The sequence below is a fragment of the Alligator sinensis genome, unplaced genomic scaffold (genome assembly GCF_000455745.1).
Source record: "Alligator sinensis unplaced genomic scaffold, ASM45574v1 scaffold301_2, whole genome shotgun sequence".
Lineage (NCBI taxonomy): Eukaryota > Metazoa > Chordata > Crocodylia > Alligatoridae > Alligator > Alligator sinensis.
The window spans coordinates 726,519-745,572 of record NW_005841874.1 but is presented as its reverse complement, the minus strand read 5'-3'; the positions used below and the strand labels follow the sequence as shown (position 1 = coordinate 745,572).

At 54.9% G+C, this 19,054-nt stretch overlaps 1 protein-coding gene across 1 annotated transcript in view; it reads right to left on the bottom strand.

Moving 5' to 3' along the window:
* VWA5B2 (von Willebrand factor A domain containing 5B2) overlaps positions 1–19,054 on the bottom strand; it is a 33,613-nt gene that overhangs the window by 8,818 nt on the left and 5,741 nt on the right. The window contains exons 2-9 of the mRNA XM_025195898.1: positions 14,855–15,025; positions 12,693–12,854; positions 10,523–10,742; positions 9,820–9,974; positions 4,412–4,543; positions 3,458–3,582; positions 3,069–3,245; positions 3–85 (exon numbers count right to left, since the gene is read on the bottom strand). Coding sequence (XP_025051683.1) covers positions 3–85; positions 3,069–3,245; positions 3,458–3,582; positions 4,412–4,543; positions 9,820–9,974; positions 10,523–10,742; positions 12,693–12,854; positions 14,855–14,993 — 1,193 coding nt within the window. The 5' untranslated portion in view covers positions 14,994–15,025. The remainder of the gene's footprint in view (positions 1–2; positions 86–3,068; positions 3,246–3,457; positions 3,583–4,411; positions 4,544–9,819; positions 9,975–10,522; positions 10,743–12,692; positions 12,855–14,854; positions 15,026–19,054) is intronic.

Below are 19,054 nucleotides of genomic sequence, written 5' to 3'. Positions count from 1 at the left end.
AGAGCGGCTTGATGTTGGAGCCGAATCCAGCGATGTTCAGCAAGGAGCCTGACGGGAGGCTCTTCACCGCCACCAGCAAGCCCTCCTGGGAAGACAAAACCGGGCATGCCAGGCAGGTGAGGACAGCGAGAGAAGAGTGGCAAGGGCAGGCTGCATGCCGTGTCCCTGCCCCCCGCCACAGAGATCTCAGAGCCGGGCACTGTCTGCTCAGGTGTGCTTGTGGCAGAAGCAGAGCTGCCCCGCTCGGGTGTCACCTGCTGTCACTCCCTGGGTGACCGTGGTCATGTCACATCGCTTCCCCTCTGAGTCCCTAACCCCCAGCTGTGAGAGGATCCCCTACTTATCATCCAACAGCAGTGCAGCAGAGGCAGCTCCCGCTGCCATGCCCTTCACAGGCAGCTTCTCGGGCATCCCAGAGGCAGAGGGCTGGAGCAGGGACCTACAGCAGGGCTGAGATGGCCTAGTGGGGTCTTCAGAGGGGTTTTGCTCTTTGCAGACAGGGCAGAGTAGCAGGGCCTGCGGATGCTGCTCCAGGAGGAGCAGACCAGCGAGCAACTGAGGACAGGCTCACTGGGGGAAAGAGGCAGAAGGCAGCACGGTGAAAGAGGGGGATTCAGCTGGAGAGGCTGAGCAGGGAAAGGGAGGATGAGGAGCCTGAGCTGTTTGTCATCCCGGCCATGGTGCTTCAGCCTCCGATCCTTCACAGCAATCTCAGCCTCCGGACCTGGCTGCGTCCAGTGAGAGCCTGCGGGGAAGGTCCTGCAGCTGTCCCAAGGCCCTGCCGGGACCCCTGCACTCCCTGAGTTGGACAGGAGTGACCGGGCAGTGCAGCCGGCAGAGTTGCACCAGCTGAGCGTTGCCCTTGTGCATCACACCTCTGATGTCCCAGGGCTCCAGGATCTCCCAGGCAGAGGACCCCCCGCTGCTGCTCGCCTCCTGCTTCCTAAAGAGAAGCCCCCGTTTCCCCAAGGCTCTGGTCTCCCTCCCCATCTCTGCATCCTCTCCCTCCCCTCGCTGCGACCTGTCGTTTCCTCCCTTGGTCTCGGCTCTGAATCTCATTAAGCCAGCTGTTGGCTTCTCTTTCGGGCACTAATGAGGAGCATAATGAAGATAAATCTGTTAATGTTTATACGGCAGCTTTGTCACGTCGAACACCAGGTGAACACTGCACTCCCTCAGCCAGGTCCTGACGACAAGGGGGTCGCCCAACCGTCCGCCAGTGCCAGGGAGAGCCGGGCTGAGACGTGCTGCTCTGGGCACCCCCAGCACTCAGGGCCCTGCTCTGTCCCCTGCTGTCGGGGGAGCAGACAGGCTAAATGGCCCCAGCTGGCCCTGGTTGAGCCAGGACACCAGCGACCAAACCACCTCCGGCTGGGTGCTGCTCCCTGCCAGAGCCCTCAGGCTGCTGCCTCCTTGGTCTTCATTTCCTGGGTCCTGCCTTTCACTCCTAGTGTCCCAGGCCCTGGGCGCAGCCAGTTTGTGCCCAGTTTCCTGTTCTTGGGGTCCTACCTGTTGTCTTCACCCTTGTTTCCGGTCCCAGGTGCAGCCCGGACCCTTGTGTTCCAGACCCCAGTCCTCTGGTGGTCAGCGCCAGGCTCGTGGCTTGGCTTGGTGACTGCCCACATCCCAGTCCCACACAGATACACCTGTCTGCCCCAGACACGCTGGCTAGTGACACCCGTCTGGCTCCCTGCCTCCTGTTCCTAGCACCCTTAGCTCATGGCTCTACCCAGGGTGACGGCTATGTCCTGGACCCTTGCAAACCCTGGCCCCACAACCCACCTGCGTCTGGTGCCCCTGCTCTAGTCTGCCTCCTTGCCTCTTCCTGACCCCCTGGGCTGTGACCACCTGTATCCGGACCATGCTCCTGTCACCTGCCCCCTTCATCTCAGGGTTGGTCCCGGCCTGCAGTCTCCACTAAGAACTGCATCCCAGCTTTAATGCCATTTGCCAGGCCCCTTCCTTCAGCCTCTCAGGGTTCCCAAGACATACTGCAGCTCTGGCTGCGGAGCCATTAGAATGAATGGTGCCAGCAAGATGTCGTGAAGCACTACCACGTGCTTCTCCTCCTGTCATCTCTCTCTGCAAACTACCATGCTCCCTTCGTCCATCCATTTGCAGGTCTCTGGGTGGCAGCTGTCTAGCCTCCACTGCACCTGCTCATACTTCTCTTGCTGATACCCCGCAGAGGGTCTGTCCCGTTGCTGTCGTAGGGAGAGGTTACATGTACTCTCTGGTCACCCCCTGGCATGTGTATCATCTAGAGCCGCATTGAGGCCTCTCCAGGACTCTCCGCCGCTCTCCAGACATTGCTCAGTGCTGTGCTGGGATGAGTGCCAGCCAGACTGGCTGCTCTCACGTGTGCCAGGTATTCCCTCATCGGCTTTCAGTGCTGGTTCTAGGTCCTCCTTATTCCCAAAAATAAAGGGAAAAAAATCCAGCCAGAACAGCTGGCCTGAAGAGGGGCCAGGGAGCTGTACAGCAGCTGTGGAGCTTTCCACAGAGGCCACTTCGGCATAGCAGTGCTGTCCAGGGCACTTATGCAGCCTCGGCCCCGTGGTGAAGGGGATGAGAGGATTCAGACAAAGGCAAACACCAGACCCCACCTCTAACCAGTCCATACCTCCTTCCCCAGTACCCGCCCCTGCTGTGCCCATGGCTTCATTCCCCTACTACAGCTCCCCACCTCCACAGCCCAGGGACCCCAGGAGGAAGGGCTGGATTTAGCCCTGAGGATGCCATAGCTATGGCCAGGCCCCCTCCCCATAACCTTCCCACGGCAGTGGTCTTAGCTCGAGCTCACCCTGATCTCGACCAAGCAACAACTGGGAGTAACAGAGTCACCATGTTATACTCAAGCCTTGTGATAAGCATGAAGGAAATCTGAGAGTGACCGAAATCACCTCTCTCCACCCTCCCCCTAATGGGACGGTTTCAGACAGCTCCATAACACCCCTGAGCACTCAGGGACCACACGGCCACGGGTTGCTCCTGGCTGTGCTCCAGGTCCAATCCCCCCAGGCAGGGGGACATTGCCAGGGCCAGAGCTGGGCCCTGCACCTGCCCACCTTGATGCGGTCGATGTTGGGGCCACTCATGCTGCCACTGCGGTCGACAAGGAAGAGGATCTCCCGAGTGACGGTCTGGAGGTCGGTGGGGAAGCTGCCCACCTCCGGGCAGAAGTTCAGCATCAGCACCGGGTTGTGGAAGATGTCTTTGTGGAACCGCTTCTGAACAAAGGCTACCTACAAGCAGAAGTGAGGGGACGGGTAAGCTCTGCCAGTCCTCCCCTTCCTCCTCCCCTTCCCACAAGCCTTGGGGGGCTCCTCCTTGCCTCCAAGCCCTGCACTGGAATTGCCTACTCCTCTGATGCTCCAGCCTTTCCCCACCTGTGCCTCAGTCCTTTAGCTGGCCCCTTCCCTGGACTGTCCTGCCAAAGACCCCCGGGGCAGGTCACCTGTCTCTCCCCGTCGCTGTCCCTCTTGGCAACTCGAACGTAGTCCCGGCGGCTCCGGATGTGAGCCTCATATTCCTGGTACGTCATCGTGCCCTCCTCGATGACTAGATGGGGGTGATGAGGCTCTGGGAACAAGGACAGACACTCGGAGTGGTCTGTGGCACCCGCCCAGCAGCCCTTCGTCCGCTGAATCAAGCATTTAAAGGGGAAAGCAGCTGAGAAGTGAGGTGCTGGAAGGGGAGCCTCGGCCACAAGAGCCCTGCCCTTTGCAAGCGTGCCACGGGACAGAAAGGGCCCTCCCGAGGCTGTTCAAAGCCGAGCAAATGGAAAACAATCTGCAATACCAGCCACGTCTTCATGTGGGGGAGCCTGGGACAACTCCACCCCAATGCTTCCAGCTGGGAAAGGCAGAGAGCTAAGCCCGTGATGCTCAACCTTCCAGCCCCAGGGGCTGGATGAGTGGCACCGAGTTGGTCCACAGGCGAGATCCAGCCATGGAGCAATCCCATGGGCCAGGTCCAGCTGTGGAGCAATCCCACATGCCAGATGGGGCCACGGCCTGACTCCACGTGCTGGAACCAGCTGCAGAGCCATCTGGCATGCAGAGCCATGTCATGAGGCCTCGAGGACTCCCTAGGGACTGGGTAACACGGCCTCATGGGCCAGATTCAGCTCAAGGGCTGGAAGTGAAGACCACTGAGCTCAGCAGTCAGGAGCTCTCCCTGTTCTTACCATACCTGCTCCCTTCTCCGCAGCACCTCCTGGAACTGCAGCTGCCCGGACCTCCCTACAGCCCCTGTTCCCACACCGCTCCCAGCACTGCCCCCTGCCAAGGGAAGCCCTGTGCTCCCCAAAGTCAGCGTCTCCTGCATTTCCCTTGCCTTGATCCCTGCACTCTAGCTCTGGGCTTCCGGTTGGAAGCAACTGAACCATGGGTGGCAGGGCTCCTCTTACCGCAGGGGTACAGAATAATCTCCAGATTCCTGTCGCAGCAGTGACCCTCTGCCAAGGTCACACAGATGGTGGAGGCTGAGCTGGCGTAGGGGTTGGCATCGGCCCGGAGGGCATGCGACGGGCTCTCCAAACCTGCAGAACGAACAAGTGGCAGGAGTCATGGACGCTGCAGGTGCCGAGAGGTGCGGGGAGAGAGGGGGGAAGTCTTCCAGCCCGGCCTCTGGATCAGCACTTTGGGTGTACTCCTGCCACGCTGAGAGCCTGGACACATGGCATGTCTACACTGGTGTAAGCAGCCTTCACGGTAACTCACTTCACTCTGGTGTAGAAGCACCCCAGGAAAATCCGGGGCAACTCCACCGGGGTAAGCTCAACTGGTAGAGGTCCAGCGTTATCCTGGGGGCGCCTCTAAGCAAACCGGCTATTACCTGCTGTCTTGCCACCCAGCGATGAGGTGTAACAGCCTCCTGCTGCCTTCAGCTACCCCGGAGGAGCTGCTCCTGGGTCTGCTTTGGGTCCCAATGTCATTTCCACTGAAGTCCTAGGCAGATGGTGGGAACGTGTCGTGTCACGTGGCTGGGCCCTCGGGCCCTGCTGGAGGAGTTGCGGCTCCCCCCCTGTTGTGCCAATCCATTCTCTGACCTGCAACCTTCAGCTCCTCTGCTCTCCACCTCCAGGAGCCAGACAGGAGCATGTGGCATGACAGTAAAATGCACAATAATGGCATTAAAAGAACATTGTGGTCTCTGCAACTGAGGATGGAGATGTTTGGAAGCATCGGTGCATCTACATTTTGCTACCCCCCGCCCTCCTCCAGTCCCTGAGTATCCTGCTGCAGGGTTTTGTCCCATGACAACGTGCTATGTCTTCCCCAGGGGACACCTTCCTTGTTCAGTGAAGTCACTGCTTGCTTCAAGGGCTGGTCCTAGGTTTGATTTATCATCATTCATCACACACCATTTAAACCCTGCACCAAACCCAGAAGCTATCAGTGACCTCCCAGGTAGCCAGCTAATCAATCATCTGCTCTCACCAGCAAAGTGCTCCACAGTCTTTAATTATTTAATCTTCACAGCACCCCTGTGAGCGGAGGCGAGGCAAACTGAAGCACGGAGAGGAGGGCAGCCAACTTGTCCGATATAGCTGCTATTTTACGTGTTTGTGCCATAGGTGTCTTTGCCACCCTTCCCAAAAAAGCCTTGGGGCGTCCGACAATAAAAGACTGGCGTTCACAGATACAGAATAAGACATGAAAACAAGATGGTACAAGACAAGCCGCCTCCAAGCCCCCAAATTCCCGGGCCGTTCACCCCCTCTCCTTCTGCTTCCCTGGCTCTGACCACGGAGAGTGTGCCCCCCGCCCCTCCAGCCTCACTTCTCACCCGCACTCACCATCTCCAAGGAGAATACAGTACCGCCATTTTTTCCCATCCCCTATTTTCCCTCCCACCCCTGTGACGACTCTGAAATTCGTGCTAAGCTGGGGCCTGCCACAACAGTTAAAATACAAATACCGGTGCTGATTGACTAGGGCAAGATGCGAGTTTGTGGCTAGTGCTTCAGAGAAGAAATAATGAGGTATCACTTCCAGCTCATCTTACTATATTTGTGATGGTTTTAAGCAGGCTCCCCTAATTGTCTGGGATGTAGCCGTATGAAATGTTCATCCTTGATTAATTAGTATGGTGAATATTTCTTTTGCAATTCACTCATGTTATGTGCAGGAGTCATTCTCCGTAGGGGACAGATGTCTCCTCCTGATTTACTTCTGTTTTGTCTGGTGGTTCCCTTGATTTTCCAAGGGCGCTCTTCAAAACCTTGTGTTTTCCCTGGTCGTCAATCCATTCCTTGATACGTTACAAAGTTCGTAGTAATTCATTCAAGTTGGAACTTTCTGATAACCAGTAACGAGCAGTTTGATTAACAGGATGTTCCTGTCGGCTCTTGCTGGGGACTTGCTCTTGATTTACACAACTGCAAGAATGCTTTGAAGGTGCTGAGCTAAAGGGTATCAGAAGAGGAACGAACCAGCTAACGTTGCACTTGCTTCAAGGATGAAAGATCTCTCTGACAAGAACTGCTGCCGCGCCCCAGCCCTCTTGAGAAGCTGGAAGAAAAAGGCCGGCTCTCTTGTCGCCTGTTTGATTCATAGGTTCATAGATGGAGGGTTGGAAGGGACCTGAGCAGATCATCAAGTTCGACCCCCTGCCCTGGGCAGGAATGAATACTGGGCTTATACGACCCCCCACTAAGTTAAGCTCATATGACCCCAGCTAGGTAGTTATCAAGCTTCCTTTTAAAGACCCCTAAGGTAGGACCCCTAAGGTTTGATGAGAAATTATCATGTTATAGATAAATACTGGACTTTGCTTTGGTTTGGGCTCATTTAACCATGAGGACTTGTAGTAAATACAGGCATTCCTCACTTAATGTCGTCCCGGTTAACGTTGTTTCGTTATTACGTCACTGATCCGTTAGAGAACATGCTCATTTAAAGTCGCGCAAGGTTCGGTTATAACATTGCTTGGCCGTCACCTGCTAGTAGGTAACTACTGTGACATAATTGGACTTAACATCGTTTCGCTTCAAGTCGCATTTTCCAAGAACGTAACTACGGCGTTCAGCGAGGAATAGCTGTACAGCCTTTCTGTCATCTATCGAACGAGGTGTCGTGTCAATCCTTTAAGACTCCTCCTGCAGTCTCCCACTCAGTTCATTTTTATGCCTCCCTACTCCCATAACACACGTGGCAGGGACCGACACACCCCAGCCTCATGCAACAGCCCTGAGGCATTCCCCGAGTGCAATCCCCGCTGGGTGCTGTGGAAAACACGAGCACTGGTGCAATAAAAGGCTGCACCATAATGCACGGCACCGCTGGGGGTGGAAGGAAGGCTGCATCCTGAGCATGGGCAACACCGCACTTCCCCCCAACCCTGTTTCTGGCTGGTCCAAGAGGAACTCAGCCCACAGCAGGCTCCCGGCATGGTCGAAGTCTGGCAAAGCTGGAAGCAGCAGCTTCTAATGGACAGTGTTAAGCAACTCTAAGTGCAGGCGGCACTACCGCTCGCTCTGCCTGTGCAAGCTGGTCCATGCCCAGGGAGGGAGAGAGATGGAGCATGCTCCTCTACCCCAACCTCCAGCCCCAGCCCAACCCCAAGCTGTCCTGCAAGACTGCCCAGTGCTAGCTGATGGTTCCGGGTCTGCATGTCTGCAGTAGCTGCCACGGGGGGACTTGGGGCCTGGTTAAGGCACACCCTGAGAAGCAAGCACTGCTAGGCAAAGGGGTGTCATTAGCCAGGTGGGAGAGACCCTTTCCCCCTCCTTTCAGCGGCGTGCAAGTGTGCTCACCGGCACGTACACACACACATATACACTCCTGCTGGCACAAGTGCTTGCACTGGCATGCGCAGCTGCCTGTGCACGCCTGGCTCCGTGCCCTTGCAAACACTTGCGTTCAGGTGCCTGTTCTGTGCGCACACCAAAGCAAACAGACACGCACCCCTTTGTGCTCACATCTGTGCGCACAGACCTCCCCGCCCACACAGCCGCACGCGCGGGGGCTCATGCTCACGCTCACATGGGGCCCCTGCTTGCTGAGAGGGAGTAGTAAGGTACTAGGCTTCATGGAAGGAGGAGGTATCCTGGGAGGAGATCTGGGGGAGAGGAGGGCGGGAGCTGACGGGAAGGGCCAGGAAAGAAGCTCTAGGCACAGGGGCAGCACGGAGAGGCCCTCGGCCCCTCTCACTAAGCCAGTGCCCTCCCTCTTCACCCTGCAACCTCTCCAGACGTGGCCTCCACTGAGCAAGCCACTGTCTAGTCACCACCCTGTGCCATGCTCAGCGCAGCCTCCCAGCCCCAGCAGCTTGGAGAGGCAGAGATGAGTTTCCTCGAGCCGTAGGAAGAACTGCAGGGATGTTCACGGTCCAGCTGGGATCCCCCGAGGACTCAGGGAGGGAGGAGCCGGCCAGCAAACTGATGCAGCATCTCAGAGGCAGACGGGCCCCGAGCCAACACTAATGGTATTAGTTCTGCTAACCTCTCCAGCACCCGTTCCACTCTCTGCAATTCACTCCCATCACCCTTCTCTCCACAGCACTTCCTCTCCCCTGCAGCCATCCCTCATGTCTCTAAGGGGAGGATATCGACTAAGCTATAAAGAGGCAGGCTTTTACCGCTGGCGCGAGTGGCGGAGAGCCCATCACAGGTGAAATGAGTTGACAGGTCTCAGCCATAAATCCATGATGCTCAGAGGCATGTGGGCAGCTGTAGGCAGCCCAGCCAGCATCTCTCAATGCCCTGAGACTCCTCCTGCTTTCCCTCACTCAGGAACCTCACTGAGAGACGCTAATTAATTCTTGCTGATCGTCTGTCGTAGACATAGCCTGTTAATCCTACTTTAGACCCAAAGGAAGTGAGTGTAACGCTCCAGCCAGGGTGTTGTGCCATCAGCGAAGAACCCAGAACAGCCCTGAGAAGAAGGCACCCAAGGAGGGTGAGTGGTGGGGTGTTTTGGGGCAGGACAAGACTGCCACTGGCCCACAGTGTGGTTTTTATAGGCTAAATCTGGGCTGTGTCTTGCATCAGATTTAGACCCGGCCTGTAGCAGAGCAGGATGCCATCAGACAAGGGTCCTGGGGAAGGAGGAACCATGTTAGCATGAGTCCCTTGGCTCTGGCAGGATTATGTCATATTAATTCAAACCCCCACCCTTTAATTTATGTCCCATAGATTGGAAAAGGACGGGGAGATGCTGAGGAAAAGCAGAAGGAGAGGGCTTGGAGGAGGGATAAGACCTAGGTTTGTCCTAGGATACCAGAAGGAAATTCATTTGGCAATGAGGCTCATCGCTATTGAGTCATAGAGAAGTCAGCCTGGAAGGGACCTGGTCCAATCCCCTGCCTAAGACAGCATCGTCCCTCTCCAAACTATCCCGTACACATCCATCATCTAAACTCTTCATAAAACTACTGTCAACCCTGACACGACACAAGACATCGCACCTGAACCTGCCACAGGTAAAGCCGGGGAACCACAGCAGCCAATGTCCTCTTTCTATAACAGGTTGTTAATAGACACGTGAGAGATCCCAGGGAGAGGCCATTCCCCAGCTACAGAGGAAGGCAACGCCCTCACAGTCCGTACAACAGGACCGTGGGGTACAATTCCTTCCTGACCCAAAATACGGTCTGACCAAGACCCTCTAGCCAGAAACCTCTGGGTTTGAGTCCCTGCGGAAGCACTGGCACAGCCCAGTACTGAGGGGCACTAGCTGGGCTGTGGGGAGCAGGCAGGGCCAGCTCCTGCCCATGCTCTTGTCAACACTCCTGACTCTTTGCTTTCACAACCACTGATAACCCATGAAAACCAAGGGAAAACTGAGCCCACCAGCAACCCCAGCCTCATACCTGCCAACAAACAGGGCCCCTTGACCAGCAGCTCAAAGGTGAACTCGTAGGGGAAGGGGTTGTAGACCTGGCCCCTGAAGACATCAGTGCTCTCGGGAGGTGCCGTGAACGACTGCTCGCTCCGCGGGCCGGGGGCTCCAAAGCAGCTGGTGGGACTGAAACCAAATGCAAGGCACAGTCAACTCTGCTGGGGAGGCCTTCCCAGGAGAAGCCCCATTTGCCTCTGCAGTGCTGCAGCCTGCAGACACTTCAGTCCAAGCAGCCTCCACCCCAGTCTTGCCACAGGCTCCCAGGCATTTCTGTCCCCTCCTCCTGATACCCAGGGATGTCCACTTGGCTTCAATGTATGTACACCCAGGCTCCTCAAGCCACTGGAGCTCCACAATGCCTCGGGACGGGAACACGGAGGCTCCTCTTCCACCCCAGCTCCCTCCCATGCTACTTCTTGGGTAGCTTACGGTCTGCCCCAGGCTCATCCAGGAGACTGGGGACGTTCACTACTTTTGAAACCCAAGCACAGCTCCCCGGTGCGGCACCGTGCTCAGACCTGGTGAAGTGGAGTTACCCACAGAACCAGCCCTCTGTTCTTCATCCTCGCCCCAGGGCCCCCGCTTGCTCTCCCAGCCCACTCTGGGACCTCCTCACTCAGCCCCTGGGATGGCATAGACTCTGAGAAAGCCATGAAAATCACCATAGGGCCAACCTGTCGTCACACAAGCCTCCGGGCTCGCTCTCACATTCAGGGATGGACACGACGAGGGGTGTGAGGATGGAAGGGAAGGTGATGTGGAGCGCACCATCTGGCCGGGTCGCCAGCTCCTGGCTGCTGCTGAAGACTACAGTCAGGGTCTCCGAAGGCCTGATGGGGCCCGTGCTGATGATGAAAGTGGAGCGGTCTAAATCTTCATCCAGAATCAGATGACCTGGGCGGGAAAGGAACAAGAGGGAGTCAAGAGGCAGCTTCCAGTGAGAGCCCTGAGCTGCTGCTAGCGGATACAGGCTGGTAGTAGGATGGGGCTAAGATCAAGGGTATTCATTAGACTAAAAGCTGTCAGGCACGACACAGATGCATAAGCGGGCATGGTCCCTGCCCCTGGTCACAGATGATATGGGGCTGGCACCATTAGCACCCTTCATAGAGGTTCAGACCAGCCTGGAGGGAGGTCATCACTGAAGGGTTTGACAAAGAGAAAGTGGGGAAGCTTGGGACAGGGAGCAGAAAGCAGGAGGAAATGGGGGCAGAAGTGCAGACTGGACTGATAAAGCAGGGTCCTGAGAATGAGTCAGGAACCTGGAACTAGATGGGGAAGGTAAGGAACTGCCCACGAGGGGATCCCACCAGAGCACCGTGCAGGCCAAGGGGCAGGAGAGGAGGGTAGTGGACAGGATGGACTATGAGAGAAGCCAAAGGGGAGAGGAGGGCGCAGTCACACCAGGAGGCGACAAGGGGCAAAGGGCCAGGGGGTAGGGAAGAAGGGATGGATTCTGAAGATATTCTAGAGCAGGAACTGAAAGGACCTCTTAATAGGCTGAATGGCAGGAGAAGACAAACTGAAAGGGCCTGAAGATGATCCTAGATGAGAACAAAGATGTGCTTGTCTGCCATGGGAAGGCAGGAGGGAGGTGTGTGATTTTAAGAGAACACCTGGAGAACAGGCTGAAAAATGAGGAGCTTCAGACAGACAAGGTTCTTTGGGGAAATCTGGTATCTTTTATTAGACGAACTCAAATAGTTGGACAAAAATTATTCTTAGCAAGCTTTTGGGCATAAACGCCCTTCGTCAGGCTGAGGAAGCGTCTATAGATGGTTTGTGCTCTTCCTGGATGGAGTGGTAAAGCAGCCAGAGGCCGGTACGTAAGACAGAGGATTCAGGAGATGCCGGGCAAGCAGCCAGAGATGCAGCCTTAAACATCCAGGAGATTCAAAAGCCTCCAGGGGAGACCATGAAGGAGTGGCTAGAGATAGGAAGGGCAGCAGGGCTGAAATGAGGGGCAGATGCTCAGGTGGGAGAAGCAGTAGTGAACAGGGGTAAAAAGGCGAGGGGTGGGAGAGGGGAGAAAAGGGAGGGCAGGCAGAGGAGACGATTAGTGATGTGAACCCAAACCGCAATGGCGGGACAAAGAGGCAGGCAGCTGGGCTGAAGACATGCAAGGCAGAGTTGGAGCAGAAGACCTCAGGGCTGGCGGAATTGGTATGGCAATCGCAGGAGAAGGATACGAGTGAGACGGCATCGCAGGGAGGCTCTATCAGCTCATGCCTGCAGTCTGGGAGGACGAAACCAGCTGAGAGAGGGGCTGAAGGGAAGCCTTTCTTCAGGAGCGGGTTCAGGGGAATCAACCCTCAGCCACTGCCAAGCCAACACTGGGCTGCTGGGATAAGAGGGAGCAACCTGGCATCGACAGTCCGGCCCCGGGAGAGCAGATCCCGGGAGGAATACGACAGATATAATCTATCACCCTCCCAGCCCCCACAGGACTGGTCTCACCTCCAGGGCCTGTCCAGACTGGGAGACATCACTTTCATTCATGAGGGCAAACCTCAAAAGGGGCAGAGTTTCCCTCGGCAGCATCCAGACATCGACAGGCTGCCTCCGAGCTTCGCTGACCGAGACGCCAGGCTGGGAGCTCAGGAGCGGAGGCTCTGGCTGGCTTCCCGGCATGTCTGACTTCCAGTCGCGCTGGTCTTCCCTTCCCAGGGGGTGGGACCCCCCCAGCCGAAACCCCGAAGTGAAGGGTAACCTTCCAGCCCTCAGGGGAAGCCCCTGATTTCCACCTGTCCAAATTTGAGCTGAGCCACCCTCAGCTGTGACATCCCTGTAGCCACCCCGTGTCACACCACTGCAAGGCAATGCTGTCCAGCCCGCCACACTTACCACTGGCGCAGCGCAGCGGCTGGCCCAGACCGGGGCTGCACTCGGCGCAGCAATCCTCTGCGTGGCGCCGGTTCTGGATCTGGAAGGTGATGCTCCTGCCTCCCGTCTCGGCTTCAAAACCCGCGACGACCTCGGACTCCTCCAGAGGATAGATGAACACCCCTGCAGGGCGCAGAAAGGACTCTGAGGCCGGGCTCTCCGCAGCACCCAAAAGTGCCTGAGACCAGATACACCCTCAGCCTGTGCGTCCCCCGCCCTGCAGCATGAAGTGAGGCCACTTTTCACTGCAGACTCTGGTTTAGCACTGGGGAAGGTCGTGGGGAGCGATGGCTTGCGTTCAGCCACAGAGCAACAGCAAGGACCCCCAAGGGTCTCCCCTTGGTGAGTCCCCCAAGGACCACAGAGCCTCCTGTGTCTTCTCTGCCCTGAAGGACCCCCACCTACCGTGGGGGAAGAGTTCGGCCTCAGCCTCCGTTCAATCCAGAGCCCTTCTGCTGAGCCTCCGAGTGAAGAGGGACACCAAAACCCAGACAGAGACCCACAAAGTCACAGCACCCAGACCCCGGCAGAGCCACCAAAGAGGAGTGACTTTCAGTCACTACGGTGGGGAGGGCAGACTGGAGCTGCGGATTAGAGGTTGGTTTCTCTTTCCCAACTCCCTTCTGAACTAGCTAGTCCTCCACCAAGGGATTTCCAGCTTTCAGCCAAGGCAGGCCAAGGCGGTTAGAAAACAGCTCCAGATCCATTTAAATGTCTATTTAAGGCACCAAAGAGTGCCTGCTCTTTAAAAGAAAGCAGCTTGGCCTTTTGTCGCCTTGTTGAAAGCTATCTGGACCACAGCCTCCTGGATGCCTACCAGGAAAGTCCACTGCCTCCACCTCTTCCTACATCTGTGCTGTGTTGGGTTTGGGAAAGATCCTTCTCCTGACACCAGTATGCAAGTCCTGGCTTAACTGTGTGTATTCCACTGTCTCTTACTGGAAGATGCTGGTTTTGGCTCTGTCTCTCACAGTCCCCTCTAACAGCCGGCCTCATCAGCCCTTGTTAGCTCACCATGTAGAGGCTGGAGGTTCAGGCTAGGGACAGACATTACACATAAACCAGTTTAAGTGACCAGAAACTGGTTTCAACCTGTAACAGAACAGATGTTCAACGCACATAAACCAGTTTGAAAATGGCTGACACCAGTTTGAGATAAACCTGGTTGAATGTAGTATCAGACTTAACTGATTTAGGTTAAACCGGTTTATGTAATGTCTGTCCCAGACCCCTTCCTGGTTTAACTTAAACCAGAGTCCCCCAGCATCCCAGATGCTTTGCAGTCCTGGGCGGGGCTCTCTGCTCCAGGGAGCTGGGCTGGCCCCTCCCCTCTGCTCCCTGACTGGAGCTCCGGCAGAGATGACAGGCACAGCAGCATCTGCCGTGCTTCCCTGTGCCACCCCCAACTCCCCCCCCCACACACACACACACTCCCTGCTCAAACAGGGATTCCCCGCTCCCCCGTCCCAGAGCATGGACCATAGTCAGTATGTGGTATGCTAGATAACGCTGAGAGGTGTCTGTGTAAAGCAGACAGGACAAAGGCAGACAGGACAGTGTCGGCTCAGGGTTTTTTGGAGCTAATCAACAGGTAGCTGGTAATGTCCCTCCATTCCTTCCTTGGAAAAAGCTGTTTAAGAGCTTGAACTAATACGAGAGGTTTTTGCTTTGCTGATGGGCTCATAAATGCTCTGTTATCAACTCCCTGCTGAGCTGGTCAAGAGCAGCAAGGGGAGTGGGGGGAACCCCTCCCTAGTCAGAGCATCCTACCAGGGCCTGGCCACACCCCACCACAGCTCAGCACTGTACAAGGGAAGGGAGGGCTGCTCTAGTGTCCCCCCCGTCGACTTCTAGCTTGAGCTACTGCAGGCATGTGCCTGCATTTCTTCAGTTTAGAGGGGATGTCTGTATGGTTACAAGCTGGTTCAGCCTAGCCAGGTTAGACTAACCTGCAAAGATTGAATCAATTCAGGCTCAGGCTTTTTGAATGTCTGTCCCAGCCACAGAGACCAGGGCTGAGTGGATGGGAGGGGGCTCCACACTGCACTGGGCTGGATGTTACCTGCATCTCCTAGGTCTCAGCTGGGAACAGCAGCCTGCTTAGTCCCAGAAACCCATCTTACCTTCCACGGGCTCCTCTTCAGAGTTGATGTAAGTGAGGTGGGCAGTGAGTCCCAGGGAGTACCCATTGGCACAGGCCTTCACACTTGAGCTCTTCAGAGGCAGAGCTGTCCAGGTAGATGGTGAGTACAAGCCTGGCATGGTCTCTAGACACAGAGCGATGCCAGCTGCGACTGCAAAGAGCGGGTGAGAAAAACAAAAGCAAGCGTGGAAGCCTGGAGACAAGAGGTGGAGATAAGACTGCACACTGACTTCAGCTACGGGGAGAAGATGCCCCCCACGTCTTCCACAGACAGAGCGTGAAGGTTCAGACCACCAGCTGCAGAGTTACTAAGCTGACTGCAAGATTAACACGCTGCACAAGGAAGCTGGGGCTTTGTCAGCACCCTTCCTCTACCCTGCTCTCCCTTCCCCTTCAGCTTCCACGCCCCTTTGCTTTCCTGAATCTCCTCAAATGCTCTCCTCTGCTTCTTCCTCCCTCAGCCTTGACCATCCCACTATCTTCCTCAAGGTTTGCAGCCACGAGGTACCATCCAACTCCTTTCCCTCCTCTCCTCCTCTACAATTGTCCCACTCTCCACCCCTGAGGCTGCTCCCTCACCAGACCTCGTCTGTCTCTCACCTCAGCTCTGCCCAGAGCCATCTTGCTCTGCCCTTACATCAAACCATTACTTTCAGTGCCTTCTAATCCTTCAGAAGAACTGTTTCAAGAAACAGCTTTCAGTAATGAATTCTAGGGGGTTCATCTGCCCCCCTGTCCTTCTCTGAGCGCTCACAATAGGATATGCCTGTACCTGAACTTTAGTCTTCAGCATTTGTGCTGGGCCTGCTGGTTCTTTACAAAGTTATACTGTGTAGATCATGGATGGGGAGCTAAAGAAGACAGCCGCACGATAGCAGGTGCTCAGGGAAGGCTCATTTACCATAACAGCAGTAGAATTCAATTAACTGAGATGCCAGACAGGGAAAAGCCTTCCCCTGCCCCTGCGCTCGATAGAAAATCAAAAACAAATCCCAGTTCCAGTTGCCTTTGGAAACAGATTCAGAGTCCAGCCCCTGGACCTGATTCTTTGCATGGTTAGACCAAACAACAGGGCAGTCGTACTACATTTCTGTTTATTTTTCCATGCAGCGGTTGAGCATTTAGTTGGCATTTTCCAGTGAAACCCACGTCAGAGCCTAAGAACCTCCCAAGTAGCCTCCAAAGACACTGAAGGCACAGGAAGATTTATCCCAGACTATGGAGCATCCCTGGGTGGCCCAAGCACCCCCTTCTACTCATAGGGACTAGACTGTCACAAGTGACCAAACCGTGCCTGGGTTTCAGAGCAGCGTGTCTGCTCTTCCCACGTCCGTTCTCCACCCACAGAGGTAACCAGGGTAATTTATGAACAAGGGAGGGGGAAAAAGCCCCACAGAGTCACTGGGACAAGACAGGGATGGGAGTGTTTGCTTGGGGATTAATAATTAACAGTAAGGTCAACACGCAATCTGAGCGCTGTGAAGAAGGGAAGGAATGGGAGGGAGGGAGATGCAACCCCAAATAACATGCAAGGACACTTGCAGTCCATGGGCAGACCCTGCAGGTCCCTGCTGATCACAGCAGATCCCAGGCCATGCCTACTTGCTACCTTGGGTCACTCACTAGAATGGGGACAGAGTCCAAAGGCCCGGATGCCAACCCATTCCTTCAGTCACCAACCATGGTCACCGACCATGAGAAATGTCCAAAACTATTGCTAGGGCTAAAATCCCAGGGATTTCCAGAGCTAGATGCGAGATGTAATGGTCTCCAACCTGGCACCTCAACAGGCAGGTGGGAGGATAGCCTGCTCCTTCTTGCACCAACAAGTCTTGCAGAGAGGGACTACGTGATCCCTCCTTTCATCCCCATGCCTCCTTCCCTTACAAAGAGGGCTCACCGGGTCCTGAAGGATTCTGGCTCTGAGCTCCCCCGCAGCTGTGAGTCGCTGGATCCCTTCTCCCCATCCCATCTCCAAGGGGGAAGAGTTCAGGTTCCACATTTCACACTCTTCATTTGCTGCAGTTTGTTGGGCCCAATCTACCTGAATGTCTCCTCCTACTGATCAGTCTCCAGCCTCCCCTTTCCCTCCCAACCCAGTCCACTTAAAACACTTTTTGCTAAATTTTTGGACGAACCACAACACATCTTCCCTGCAGATAGACTGCGCAGATCCCTCTTCTCTGCACACACTATGGTGTCCGTGCCCACCCAACTTGATCGATGCCCCACTTCAGCCCTAGCTGAGAAACACCCAAGTGTAGACCGGATACAGAGATCCCCAAATTACTAACACTTGCTGAAGATTTAGCTGTTCTTGGTGGAACAGGCTAAGCAGAAAGGGCAAGGCCAGATGGAAGAGCAGCACCTGGTTTCATCTTGCTCTGGTGGCCTTCATCTTGGGAGCAGCTTATGAGACAGTCTGTAACTTAGGACTCCACAACCCTGAGATTACGGGTTGAGGATGCATCTGCCTGATGCAGTTGGAAAATGGAAGAATAATGGAGGCAAACCTGGGATCGAGTCAGTCACTGTTAAGGGAGATGATGCCAGGGAGCTATACAGACAAGAACCAGCCAAGCAAACAGACCCCAAAAATACAGATGAAAAAATAATGTTATTGCCATGATACTACCTACCCACCCCAAAGATCCAGCAGGACTCATGCCTGGACCAGGAGGCTGAAACTTGGCAGTCCAGCTCTGGGTGTGAATCCACTGAAGTGAGGAGCTGAGGGTATGATTCCTAGCGCGTGTGCCCAGGGATTAAATCCTGGCTCTATTGAAGTCAATGGCAAAGCTCCCATTCACTTCAATGGGGCCAGGATTGCACCCCTAAGGTGTAGGTCAAACTGCATGCAAGGGCTGGGAGCAAACCCTGTCTCTGCAGGGCTGCTTTGTCCTCAGCTGGCATTGACTGGGCATTGCTATAGGGTGAATGCACCGATTACGCTGCAGCTCGCAGGAGCGGCTCTAGACCACGGTGGGCCTGAAAGCCAATAGCTGGAGGGAAGTTCCTATCGATCTGTATGACTGATAAAAGGAGCACAAGACTGGAAGAGCTCAGTCCAGCACAGGGGCCTCTCCTTCTGTAGGCAGCCATGCCACACAGTCCAAGCTCCATCTGAAAACTACTCAGGCCATTTTGCCCTTCGGGGAGGTGATTTCATGCTCACAGGGCTCTGGCGGTTCAAAACCTTCCTCTTATTTCCAACCTAGATTTGTTTCCTATCCGTTTATCCCCATTTGTTCTTGTGCTAATATTGTCCTTTAGCTTAAACATTTCTCGTCTCTCCCTGGTGTTTACCCCGATGTATTTATAGGCAGCAATCGCAGCCTCTGTTTTGCTAAGCTAAACAAGCCAAGCTCTGCTAATCCCTCTAGTGACACAGGCTCTTCATCCCCTCATCACCCTAGCAGCCCTTAGCTGCACCTGTCCCGAGTGCAAATTCATCTCTTTTGAATGCCATGTTCCAAAGGAGCTCTTGCAAGGCACAGGAACAGCAATAGGACGACCCCCCTCTTCTCCACTGGAAATACCTTCTCTGATGCATTTAAGGACCACAGTTGCCTTTCTCGCAGCAGCATCACACTGGCAGCTCCTAGTCACCAAGTCCAACCAACGGATGAGCTCCCAGATGACAGCAGAAGTCCCCACACCTCAAAAAGGATACAGAAGAACTGGAGAAGTTACCGAGAAAGGCAACGAGGATGATGAGTGGCATGGCGGGGCTTCCATATGAGGCGAGACTAAAGAGGCCGGCCCTATTCAGTTTATAAAAGTGACACTTGATGGGGTGAGAAGGGTTTATAAAATACTACATGGTGAAGAGAAAGTCAATAGGGTTTTAGTACTGACTATCTTTTCACAATCCAAGAACATGCCGGGGGAGGGGGTGTCACAAAATGAAAACTAGTGGGTAGTACATTTAAAACTTACTACCTTGAACGTAATTAGGCTGAACATTTGCATTCCTAATTTGCGTGGTTATTGCCTACCCAAATCAAGTAACTGCAAAGACAAATAAGCACATTTTTAAAGGAAAGGGCTGAAACAGCATGGGTTCCAAAAGCACACGGCTGCATTCGTCTGCTCCTGAGACATGCTGATGGAAAATGATATATTAGTTTGGGGGACAGCTTGAAATTACACACACGAGTAACTACGCCGCCTCTCTGCG